Below are 12,758 nucleotides of genomic sequence, written 5' to 3'. Positions count from 1 at the left end.
ATCGATCGATCGCTCGGGTTCAGTAACGCGTAGCCTGCAGTGCAATCGCTCGGGTTCAGTTAGAACCCAACGCCTCGCTCGGGTTCAGTTAGAGCCAACGCCTCGCACACATGCGCGTACGTGTACGAGAGAAACGCGCATCGCTCGGCCCCCGACCTCCCACCGTAACCGGGAACTCCCTGAAATTTTCCTCCCCCTCGCTTCTACCACGGTTTTTTCCGTCATGAACGGCCCAAAGAATGTCATGCAGCTGCGTCTCCGGCCCGCTCAGGACGAAAAGCCCATTTTCTGTCATGATTTTTTGTCATAGAAGTAGGAGCCCATCACATCTATGATGATATCGGGTTTTGTCACAATTATTGTCATAGAAGTGTCATATGTATGACAGAAAAAAATTCATTCGGCCCAAAATGTCACAGATGTGTCTTTTTTTTGTAGTGTTACTAGCACAAGATGGAGATGCAGGTGAATTAGGTTTGGCCGGCCGTTGCTGTCCAATAATTCTAAACGCACGGGCATTTTACAGGGGCTTTATGGAATCTTCTTCTAACCAATCTCTGCGCCCCCTTCCCCCCGAATTTCAGTCGGGGTGGGCCCCTCCACCTGATTTGATCCAATCAAAAGATCCCCAAGTAGGCCTCTCGTTGATCCCCGTACTATCTCTACACGTATATGTAGCATTGTTGGTTGTTGTCTGCCTCTTGGCCGCAGCGCTGGCATACCTTGTCTCTTCCGGTATTACTTCTACGTCATGAGGGCTTCTCTGGTTGCTTTACTGCCTACGGTTACCTTGGTGCCGGTGCAACTCGAATTTGGCTACTAACTGGAGGATCTGGTGATGATCTTGAGCATATTCAAGTTTTTTTGTCCCTACGCTGACTTCGACGGCGATCATCTTTCTGTCCAGGAGCTGGCTTCGGCAGCGATCCATTTTCTGTCCTGCAGTGATGGACGATTCTCTTTGAGGTTCGTGCAGCCCTGCTCTCTGTCTACTCTGCTCCATGCGAGTTAGGGTTTGGATGTACGATTGTTTGGCTCGTTTTGCTGCTCTGGGCCGGGGGCTGATCGGGAATCATGGAACTCATAAGTTGGAATTGTCGTGGCGTGCTCAAGCTCTTGGAGCTCCAAGGGCACGTGGGAGCAAGTGTGATCTTCCTGTCTGAGTCACACTTGAAAAAAAAGGAAAGACAAACGATCTTTGTCACAAGTGTGTTGTGTCATCGGGTGTGGGTCCCTGCGCGGTTGAGTGTGTGGGCTCCCTATGCGTCCGAGCTCTAGCGTGGCGGCGGCTGCTCGGCTAAAACAACTCTATGCTGATGCCTGGCGCATTCGTTGCGGGTGAGTGCCATGGCATCACTCTCATCATCCGGTGCCCAGTGCTCACCGAGTCTCGAGCAATGCGGCAGCGGCAATCCAATCGATGTACTCACAAAACGAGATGTAGGCGTGACTTGTGAAGGCATGGTGGCCTCCACGGCAACTTCCCGGGCCTCGATCTCCACTATCTTGGCGTTCTCATGAGCCCGCGGCCAGCAAACCAAAGCATAGACCCGCGTGGCAGCCTCTCTTCACGCGTGCTCCTCGTCCTCTGCCTTGATGTCCGCCTCTCTCTCGGCGACGTTGTTGCTGCGGGTGGGGAGGCGTGGACTTCGGTGCTGGCCCTGCACTCGCATGGGCATATAATGAAATATTTAAATTTGAACGGCAGAATTCGAATATGCAATTTCGGTAGTGGCACGGACCGACTATTCCCTATACGATTCCTTGGTTCCCCGCACAAATGAACTTTGTTATCCTTGTGAAATGGTTTCGGTGCTGATGGCTGCGTGATACTCCTGCACTATATCCCCCCTCGTGAGGTCTATCTCCTCTCTACTACTACTACTCATAGCCTAATGAAGCTCACATTACGATGATCCAACCCCCACCGTGGGAATAATCAATGTTACAGTCCGTGTTACTCCAAGGCTAGCTTTACCCCCACTCCATTCTGATTTTTTTATTTACTTACGATTCAAGGACGCCGTAGCGGCTCCGGGATCTGACCAATCAATCATCAGCGCGGAGGAACCATCATCGCACAAGTGATTAGCAGCAGCAGGCACTATCCGTAGCTCCCCCGAGAATGGAATGGATGAGTCACAGGCTCACGTGTACTAGGCATCAATACGACTCCACCACCCCTAGTAGTAGTTCACTACGGCACCAGCACTCCAGATAATACGCTTGCCGTGGTACAGGGTCGCCATTATACCGCCAAGATTCTACGCCAACGGCTCCCGATCGACGACCGGCCACTTGCGTTGCGAGTTGCGACGGTACAGCATCGTATCTCGAAGTATTCAAGACGACGGATACATGTGTGGCTACTGAATACCGCAAGTACTCTTGTAGCTATTCAAGACGACCCGTGGGTACATGGATACACAGCAGTAGTAGTGGTGAGTAGCCACTGGCGGTAAAGTTTATGTAGGTCACGAGCACGCGCCGACGGAAACGCATTTTTCACCTCGGCGGCGGGGCAAATTTCGGTGTTTTGACCCCTTAGTTTGAAATTTTTTCAAGATTAGACTATTTTGCTACCGCCAGAGTACATGGTGGTAGGGTCTAACAGGCTACCGTCAGGAACTTTGACGGTAGAAAATATCGCTACCGCCAACCGGGGTGGCGGTAGCCTGCACAACTCTACCGCCAAGGTGCTTGGCGGTAGGCACGAGCACGCACTGTGTTCAATACTTAGAAGGTTTTTGACGGTAGGGCATGCAACCCTACCGTCAGGGACCTTGGCGGTAGGCTGTTATATCCTACCGCCATGGTCCCTGACGGTAGCAAAAAGGTCAGATCTCGAAAAAAATTCAAATTAGAATCAAATTTTGAATAGGTTTCAGAAAAGGGTCAAGACACGAAATTTAGCTGGCGACGAGGATCGAAAAGCGAGTATACAGTGCTGGAGTACTACTGTGCTAGGTTATCAGTAGCAGGCTGGTAGAGTAGCACTGTGGCTCTGTCATTCGAAAGCTTTTCTTTCCGAAAGGTGCAATCGGGGCAGGCAGCGCCGTTGGTGGTAGGTGCAGCGTGCAGGTACGGCCCACGAGAAGGGAAGGAAGAAAAAAAAAGGGGGGGCTCCGGGGCCGTGGGGTAAAGCCGGTCGCGCGCCTGCCCGATCCGCTGGCGTGCTGCATGTGCTGGAGCAGCGTCAACCGAGGCGAAAAAAGGCCATGCCCGCTGGCCGCTCCTCTCCAGGGCAGCCCCTCCACTCCACTCTCCGGCGCGGCGCAGTGCAGTGCGGCCCCCGCCAAGATCCAGGACACCGCACGAAAGGCTGGCGCACAGCACAGGGATAAACAAACAAGGAGCAAACAATTGTAGCAGGTGGCGGACGGATCTCATCTCATTTCATCGCCTCATCATCCCGCTGACACCAACGCTTTTATAACCGTCCCGATCCGCTTGCTCTTTATGGAGCATCATATTGCGCCATCGCGGCAACGCCACGCCTCCGATCCGCCCCGCGGAGCAAGACGGCGAAAAGAAGAGCCAAAGACGGAGCGAAACGGCCGCGGAAAGAGCAGCGCTTTACAGTCTGCACACGAGTTACTATTACGTACTCATCAAAAGCTGGTGAGGAAACAGCCGGGCATAGAAGGCCTTTGCTGGAGGGGATCAGGCGTAATAAACACCCCATTAACACGCGGGGTTAAAACCGAACGAAACGGAGGCGATGGATCCACCTCGAGAAAAGTGACCGTTTGCGTGGGTCGAGCTATCTATTACAGGCGGGCCACGCCTGATACAGGTGTCACGGGGCTTCCCTGACGCGCGGGCCCTGGCGGAGGAAAACGTCGTACGCGCGACGGTTTCTTGTATCGGCTCTGGGTTGGGGTTGTTTGGCCACTGGCGCATGGCACGTCTGCGGCTGGGGGCTGGGCCCACCCGTCACGCGCCGCCTCCTCTCAGTCCTCCACCATAAGAGGCGACAGACAGACACTGGGGGCGCGCGACGCCACGCCGTGACCGTGACCGCGACGGCAACCCGCCAGAGGAGGCAGAAGAGATCAGGACGAGGAGGAGGGGAAGCGAAACGGCTCGCCGCCGTACGCTCCGCCACCAACGGCCTGCTCGCCCGCGCGCCGTGGTCCCGCGGCTGTGTGCGTAGGCCCCACCGGCGGGAATCAATTCTCGGCGGAACGGTGAGCCGCGATAAAAGCGGCGGCGCCTTTCCTTTCCCTCCGAAAGACGGGTGAGGTGAGGTGAGGTGAGCATAGTAAAAGAGGAATAGTATAGCTCGGGGAGGTGGGCTACTTCACCACCCCTTGCCCCTTCCCCCCCTCCCCTTTCCATTTCTTCCACTCCTTTCCGCCCGCCCGCCCGCCCGCAATGCCTCCCCCGGTCTCCGGTTGATCTGACCCGTCGCGCCACCACCCACGACGGGTGGCTTCAGAGGGACGGAGGTGGGCAGCCAGGGCGGGACTTTCGGCGGTTGCTTGCCTTTGAGGTGAAAGCTCGCGCGCCTCTTTCTCTCCCTCGCCCGATGTGAAAGTCGGATCTCTTGCTTTCTTTTCGGGCGCCGCGCTGCTTGATTGCTTCTTCTTCCTTGTCGCGCTCTTCTGCTCTGGTTAAGTTTGAGGTGCGGCAGAGTAGATTTTTCCGGAGGAGTTGGGCGAGGGTTTATGTGGGGGATTAAATTCAGTCTGTTTCGGTTGGTGTCTGATTCTTGCTGCTATTATTTTCGCTGACCGATTGATGGGGTGTTGAAGGGTAACGCGCGGAAGTAAGTAGGGTATCTCTGCGTCCAAGAGATGCCTTTCTTGCCATATTTTCTACTTTATGACGCACGATTATGTCCTCGCTAGCTAATCGTATCAAATCTCTGCCTGCTATCTGGAGTAGTTCTATGTTTTTCCTAATTGATTCGGTTAAAATAGAATTGTAGGTCCGCTTACATGCCTCGTAGCTCCGCTGTTCGTAGCTGATTTCGTTGCCGATTTTCTGTCAGTAGGCTTTCTTTTCGGTGTCAGAACCTGCTTCCTTTCTTTCAGATTTTTACACAGCCTGCTTCATTAGAGAACGACAGTATCATAACCTTTTGATCTCTGAATATTTTGGTGGAACAACTGTTCTTGTGCCCGATCCACATATGCTATGATTTATAGACTGTATAAACCTTGGATTTTTCTGGCCTTTTTTCCTTCTATCATTTTTTAGATGATTTTTTTCCCTTCTAGCACTAGTGTTCTGAAACTTTTGATCTTTAGGTGAAGAAGGTGCAGAAAGGGGACACCAAATATGGCAAAGAAAGGGAAGTGGTTCAGTGCTGTCAGGAGAGTGTTCAGCTCCTCTGATCCGGAGGGGAAAGAAGCTAAGGTATAAAAAATACTGTACTTTACATGTACAATTGACTTCAATTTTGCATCTGCCCTCATCTTCAGTAGCTTGTCATTTCAACCATTTTGACATTTGGCACCTGTAGACTGAGAAGGCAGACAAGCCTAAATCCCGGAGGAAATGGCCATTTGGCAAGTCAAAGCGCTTTGATCCACCCACCTCGACAGTGTCAGACATCACTCCGGTAGCTCCATCGCCGCTGCCGCTGCCTCTTCCTCCTACGCAGCCTCCTCAGCCACAGCCCGAGGAGATAAAAGATGTCAAGCCAGTCGAAACGGAGAGTGAACAAAACAAGCATGCCTACTCTGTTGCGCTTGCCTCTGCTGTCGCTGCGGAAGCCGCTGCCGTCGCTGCCCAGGCCGCTGCTGAGGTTGTCCGCCTCACAGCAGTCCCCGCGGGCACATCAAGGACACCTGTTTGCTCACAGGAAGAACTCGCCGCTGTCAAGATTCAGACCGCCTTCAGGGGTTACTTGGTAATGAATCTACACTTGCGCGATGTTTATTGCTTGCTGTTGTTATCTATCTATATTAATGTCTGTCCTTGGTAGCAATACAATAGCAACCATATGCTGCGATTGGTTTTGGGTCACTGTCTTCAGTTTTTACTGGCATGCGTAAGATGTCAGCCTGGTATGAATTAATACCCTTTTTAAGATACCTGATTTGGTTGGTAGAGAGAGTTGTTGTCTAATCCATCATTATCATGTCGTTGGTCCAATTTGGAATACAGCCAAGATTGTGCTTTGCTGGTCATTTTCAATCATACTTCTATTTGATGATTTTGATGTTCTTACACATAAGAATGTGAATGATGATATGACAGCTGAATAAAAAATAATTCAGAATAGCGCGAACCATTATTAGGGTAGAACTCTTAAACTGTACTTCTTGGGATGAAGAGTCATATATATGTTCTGTTTTTGTGTTGCATCGAGTGCTAACTCTTCTTTTTTGCATAGTATAAATTGATTAGGTACTCAATTTGGAAAATATTTGTGTAGGCAAGGAGAGCACTGCGTGCACTCAGAGGACTTGTTAGGCTGAAGTCGCTAGTTGACGGAAATGCCGTCAAACGCCAAACTGCCCACACCTTGCATTGCACACAAACAATGGCAAGAGTTCAAACCCAAATCTACTCTAGAAGGGTGAAGATGGAGGAGGAAAAACAGGCTCTTCAAAGGCAGCTCCAGTTGAAGCACCAAAGGGAACTTGAAAAAATGAAGGTGAGCACCCTTTTTGAAATAGTCCTTGCAAAGCTCTTCATCTTTTCTTTTCCCAAACATATGGTTTTAAAAATAAAGAGACACAACCATGAGACACCCCCTGCAGAGCACAGCACTCGAACGTGGGTGGCGGGATAGGCGCACACCCACATGCGCACCTCTAGCCAACTGGTTGACGGACAGTTCTCCGCTCTATTTACATAAAAAGAAGTTATTAATGATACAGTAAAAACATACCACTCACATTGAAGAAAGAGTAAAAAAACATACATGTTCTCAACTAATACCACTAAACTTTTGTTATACGTATTGAGTTATAGTTCTGATGTTACAATCCAACTTTCTTGGCAGATTGATGAAGACTGGGATCATAGCCATCAATCCAAAGAACAGATCGAGGCCAGCTTAATGATGAAACAGGAAGCTGCACTAAGACGAGAAAGAGCACTTGCATATGCATTTTCTCATCAGGCAAGCTGACTTCTTTGGTTTCCCCTGTGTCTTCTACTTCTGTTGTGTGCTCCTTGCTTTTACCTACTGTAATTGTATTGTTCCGCTCAGCATATGTAGTAGTATTTCTCATTATATTGCCAATTCCATGTTTTTTATCTCATGCAGTGGAAGAATTCTGGTCGAACTGTAACACCAACATTCACAGACCAAGGGAATCCTAATTGGGGCTGGAGCTGGATGGAACGCTGGATGTCAGCAAGGCCTTGGGAGAACCGAGTGGTGTCAAACAAGGATAAAGACGGTGGTGCTCTGACAAAGAATCCCAGCACTAACGCTGCTCGAACTTTTGTGCCCCGTGCTCTCTCAATCCAGAGGCCTGCAACACCAAGCAAGTCGAGCCGTCCACCAAGCCGGCAATCACCATCAACCCCGCCATCAAAGAACCCCTCTGTTGCAGGAAAATTCAGACCTTCAAGCCCAAGAGATAGCTGGCTATACAGGGAGGATGACTTGAGGAGCATCACAAGCATACGCTCTGAGCGCCCAAGGAGGCTGAGCACAGGTGGAGGCTCGATCCAGGACGATTCGAGCCTAACAAGCACCCCAGCTCTCCCCAGCTACATGCAGTCCACAAAGTCTGCAAGAGCGAAATCTCGGTACCACATGGTATTCGCCGACAAGTTTGAGGTCCCTGATAGAGCATCTCTGGTCCACTCATCGATAAAGAAGCGCCTATCCTTCCCAGCTGCAGAGAAACCAAATGTCACACCCGCAGATAAGCTGAAGGAAAGAGCGAGGCGCCATTCGGATCCTCCAAAGGTGGATCCTGCCTCCCTGAAGGATGTCAATGTTGCCTGATATGACCCGATGAACGTCAGGCGCTGTCACCCATGATTGCTAGATCGCCATCTTTTCCGTTTTTGTATTCTCTAGTTTAGATTGCTTTCTCTCAAGGTTGAACCCTCCGTGAAACTGTATGATCTGTCCGGGTTGATTTGAGACAATTCTAACTGTTTGCAGACAGAGGTTTTTCTCTGTGGATTGTGGTGTGTGGTGCTGCAGAGAAGGAAATGTGAAGCGGTAAAAAAAAGTGAGAGATGATTGGTGTGCGCGTGGCATTCAGTGTACATTATGAGTTTTCTTCGAGAGTATATGTACATTATTGGTTTGGATTCTACTATTATTAGTCACCATGCTTGAAATGTAAGACGTGAAAAATTCCTGACTATTGAGATATGCACGTGTTTTTGATGTACTATATGTTATGCCAACTGAATCACTGTTTCAGGATGATCCTGAGTTGGTGTACTTGGTACATAGAGCAGTTTCAGTTTTTCCCAGTTGGCTTGCACTTGTTATAAAACCTGTATTTTTCTTCTATCAAAGGCTACCACGATTGGCATTCAGGCTGCTGATTCTTTTAACAACATTGTGGTTGGCAGAACAGAAGGGACCTGGGTTCAGTTACCAATCAGGTTGCAACAGGATTATGAAGCGTGATTGCTAACCATATACTGGCTGTAGCTTGTGGTGGGCTGAAAAGGAACGTTTATCTTCTTTCTATCACCAAATTCGCTTTGCATTTGCCTCTGCAACCACTGCTTCTAGGCAATGCCTATTGGCTATCGCATGATGCTTGACTTGTACTCCAACACTTTATCTAGTGGTACTCCCTAAGCACCTGACGTAACGTTTCTTCAAAGGTACCACAACCAACTTCAATAAGAAGAGATATACTAGTGGTATGACTTGGTTGCGGTATGATTCCAAAAAAGCTCTGGTCCTACCGCCGCCCACCGCATGCACAAAAATTATGCAATCAAGAACAATTTTGCTAAGTCTTAGTTGACTGAGAATTCATTATGTCTTTGTCAATGCTATATTCTTTTGATCTTACATGAAGATTTGTACAAAGTTTTTTTCTTCTCTTTTCTTCTTATACACTATGTCACTTGATTGAGACTCCTAATCAAGAACACTAAACAAGTCAACAAAATGAACACTTATATAGTAAGAAAAGAAAGTAAAAAACAAAAACATAAAACAAAAAAAACAAAAAAAAACGAGCTAGTGGCCTCCCCCGTGCTGGCCCGGCCCATTTAGGCAGGCGCCTGGTTGTGCCCAGTTGGACCGGCCCATTCGCAAACTCCTCCAGGCGAGAACTGACTCTATCTCGCGTTGATTTATTGATTAACATTCTAAGGTACAAGCTGGTCCAGGGGAGAGCCCAGCCACACATGACGCCCTATATCTAAGTTACAAGCAAATTTTGTGAGATTGTGCGCTTCCTAATTGAAGCTCCTAAGCTCATGAATAAAAGTACAAGACTGAAAATTGTTTCTCCTATCAACAATTTCCACGTCGATGGCACCGTTTCTTCCTCCAGCGCGATGATGTATGTCATTGATAACATCGAGACAATCTGATGCAATGGTCAAGATTCAGGTCCTTGGCTAAAGCAAGAGCCGGGAGCCATTAGTTAACGAGCGCTCCTTTGGGAGCCTTGCAACGATCAACTTCACTTGGCGCGCTCTCAGCCATTCGCCGCATGTCGCGCTCTGGGCGCTTCCTTCGAATTTTATTTTATTTTTCCGCACGCGTTTTCGGCTATTTAAACGTTTTTTTCTGGTTTTTTCGATGTTTTGGTTTTCCACCGGTCTTCCTTAGCTTTCCGACCAAAAAAAATTTTAAAAATGCGTTTTTTTCTCCTTTCGCGAGAGTCACGGCCGTGCCTCTTGGAAAAGAAAAAAACATGTTTTCTGTTTTTCTCTTTCGCGAGAGTCACGGTTTTGCTTCCGCGAGAGGCACGGTTGTGCTTTCGGCAGAGTCACGGCCGTGCCTCTTGGAAACGAAAAAAAACGTATTTTCTATTTTTTTTCCTTTCGCGAGAGTCACGGTTTTGCTTGCGTAAGAGGCACGGGTGTGCTTTCGCAGGAGTCACGGTCGTGCCTCCTCGGAAACGAAAGAAAAAAACACGTTCTCTCTTCTTTTTTTTCCTTCCGCGAGAGTCACGATTTTGCTTCCGCGAAAGGCACAGTTGTGATTTCGTGAGAGGCACGAGCGTGCATCTTTCGAAAAGGGAAAAAACCCGTGCTCCTAGTTCAGTTTTTGATTTTTTTCGTGAAAAAAATTTCATCAAAATCTGTCAACATAGGATCTAGTTTTGAAGATCTCGACGCAAAGAATCCAATGGCGAAAGCGGTTTAAGATTTGGACACACGGTTTGAGAGATAAAATGTTTTGAATAAACGGATCTACGAAAAAAGGAAAAACTCCCAGGTTGCGACAAGTGGCGCGTTGCATGTGCGCCACATGTCACAATCCGGAAAGTTGAAGTGATCTTTGCAACAAGTACTTCTCAACTAGTGATTTCAGCAAGAGCTTCCCTCTAAAGCGGTCATTACCTATGTTTTCAAGGCGTCCAGGCGCTTTAAGGCGCTGGGAGGCGCCTCAACGCCTAGGTGCTCAAAGCGCGAGGCGAGGCGATGCCTTAGACACTTATTATTAGGCGCTAGGGGTACTAATATGGCAGCCATGAGTGGACATGTAACTGATTCATACCTTGAATTTCCTGGTTGTTGAGCCCACATAGCATCCATTCCTCCCATCTTGTTTCCCATTTCTGCCTTCCACAATAGAAATCTGCATAAAGATGAACATATATCATATATGGTTAAAACTAGACTTAATTAATAGATCACCATTGGTAAAAAACAGAGAGTAAATGACAGAAAAAGTGCAAAACAAGATGACAAACATGAGTGCATTACATATTACATAAACTAGGTCCACAACACAATAAATTAGGTTCACAAGTTCACAACATAAATTAGATTCCAAACAGGCAAACACATGATCATAAGCAAGGCTGGCCACACTCAATTCTCAATAGCCATCATCGAACTCATCCATGATAGCATTTGTGTTGTCTTCGCCATCTTGGTCAGCACTAGTTGGATCTTCATCATCATCGGTCACATCAACATCATCTTGAAGAAAGTCTGAATCATCACCCTCTCCATTGGGGATACTTCATTGTTGTTCTTGGTCATCCTCTTCGTCATCTTCATGAAGAAATGTTGGTGACGGAGCAGCCCTTTTGCGCTGCCTTTGGTACTGGACATTAACATTTGAGGCCCCCCTTGCCATGGTGCTAGCTCTAGGAAAGTTGCGACCTTGCAGCGACGAACTTGGACCAACAGCCTCATCAACAAGCTCCCATGAAATGTCATCGGGACACCCTCGAGCACCTTGGGGTGGAGGTATTGTTGGGTCAACCCACTCATTGCCCCAATCAAAATCCTCAATGACTAGAGGGTCATAGTTATTGCCACCCATCTTCTCATGCCTCTTTTGAAACCTATCCAAGTTCTTCTGGTTGTATGAAACAAAGGCATTGTCATTCAAGAGTCGGTGTTGTAACTAGTTCCTTTTCTTGGTATGGATCTATGAAAGTGCGTTATATCGACTAGAGGGGGGGTGAATAGGCGATTTTTATGAAAGTCTTCAAAACTTGGGAGTTATGAAGACAAACAGTGAAGATTATGCCTATTACTATGCAGCGGAAGTTAGATTACACTAGGCCAGCCATGGTCATGTATTCAATAGAGTGAAAGCACAGCGGCAAACAGCTTCAGTGTAATAAGTATCAAGTAGGAAGAAGTTATGAAGCCAAACAGATCATGCATTCACGTTGTGAAGACAAATGATAAAGCAAGCACGCAATAACTTCACAATGAGTAACAACAAGAGAAGGAAGTGAAGATGAAACCAGTGACTCGTTGAAGACAATGATATGTTGGACCAGTTCCAGTTGCTGTGACAACTGTACGTCTGGTTGGAGTGGCTAGGTATTTAAACCTTAGGACACACAGTTCCGGACACCCAGTCCTGAACACACAGTTCAGGACACCAAGTCCTCACCGTAATCTCCTTGAGCTAAGGTCACTTAGTCCTCGCCCAATCACTCTGGTAAGTCTTCAAGGTAGACTCCCAAACCTTCACAGACTTCGTTCACTGGCAATCCACAATGTCTCTTGGATGCTCTGAACGCGACGCCTAACCGTCTGGAGGATTCACAGTCCTCAAGTGTAATAAGTCTTCAGATCACACAGACAAGAAGACTTAAGTGATGCCCAATTTACTCTGGCTCTGGGTGGTTAGGGCTTTTCTCCTCACTAGGAATTTTCTCTCAAAGGCTTCGAGGTGGGTTGCTCTCAAACGACAAAAGCCGTGCACTGAAATCTGAGCAGCCAACCGTTTATGGTTGTGGGGGTGGGCTATTTATAGCCACTTGGCAACCCGACCTGATTTGTCCGAAATGACCCTGGTCACTAAGGAACTGACACGTGTCTCAACGGTCAGATTTCGAACTCTCATGGCAACTTTACTTGGGCTACAAGCAAAGCTGACTTGTCCGGCTCTGGACAAGATTTGCTCTCATTGTCTTCACTCGAAGACATAGGTTTTTGATTTAGGCATCACTCAAGTCATTCTGACTTGTTCTCCTGGACCCCACTTAATAGTACGGTGGTTCCTATGACTCAACAAAAATAAAAAGAACTACGAAAGATCTAAGTCTTCGAGTTCCATAGGCTTCATAATGTATCTTCTGTTGTCATAGTCTTCAATGTGAATATCTTCATATACCACCTTTGACTTCAATGTCTTCATTCATTTTTAGGGGTCATCTCTG

At 47.9% G+C, this 12,758-nt stretch overlaps 1 protein-coding gene across 4 annotated transcripts; it reads left to right on the top strand.

The window, feature by feature from the left end:
• The first annotated feature begins 4,027 nt into the window (after window positions 1–4,027).
• Window positions 4,028–8,240, top strand: LOC125545213 (protein IQ-DOMAIN 2). 4 transcript variants are annotated; one of them, XM_048709101.2, is made up of 6 exons: window positions 4,028–4,250; window positions 5,256–5,364; window positions 5,471–5,860; window positions 6,389–6,610; window positions 6,962–7,081; window positions 7,229–8,240. In XM_048709101.2, the coding sequence occupies exons 2-6, from the start codon at window positions 5,287–5,289 to the stop codon at window positions 7,919–7,921; spliced, it is 1,503 nt and encodes a 500-aa protein (XP_048565058.2). In that variant the 5' UTR covers window positions 4,028–4,250; window positions 5,256–5,286; the 3' UTR covers window positions 7,922–8,240. The 4 variants fall into 4 exon arrangements, with proteins under 4 accessions (XP_048565058.2, XP_087369548.1, XP_048565056.2 ...); XM_087513422.1 differs by having other exon boundaries at window positions 4,028–4,255; XM_048709099.2 differs by lacking the exon at window positions 4,028–4,250 and adding an exon at window positions 4,319–4,495.
• The last annotated feature ends 4,518 nt before the right edge of the window (window positions 8,241–12,758 follow it).

This window comes from Triticum urartu, chromosome 3A (genome assembly GCF_056163025.1).
Source record: "Triticum urartu cultivar PI428250 chromosome 3A, HENAU_Tu73, whole genome shotgun sequence".
In the NCBI taxonomy this organism is placed as follows: Eukaryota; Viridiplantae; Streptophyta; class Magnoliopsida; order Poales; family Poaceae; genus Triticum; species Triticum urartu.
The sequence above is the reverse complement of the archived record's forward strand: the minus strand, read 5'-3'. Positions and strand labels throughout refer to the sequence as shown.

Excerpts from the sequence above, each read along its gene's own strand:
- LOC125545213 (XM_048709101.2), top strand. The coding sequence starts at position 5,287 with ATGGCAAAGAAAGGGAAGTGGTTCAGTGCTGTCAGGAGAGTGTTCAGC. Across the intron at positions 5,365-5,470 it reads CGGAGGGGAAAGAAGCTAAG|ACTGAGAAGGCAGACAAGCC; the intron begins GTATAAAAAATA and ends TGGCACCTGTAG. Across the intron at positions 7,082-7,228 it reads CATATGCATTTTCTCATCAG|TGGAAGAATTCTGGTCGAAC; the intron begins GCAAGCTGACTT and ends TATCTCATGCAG.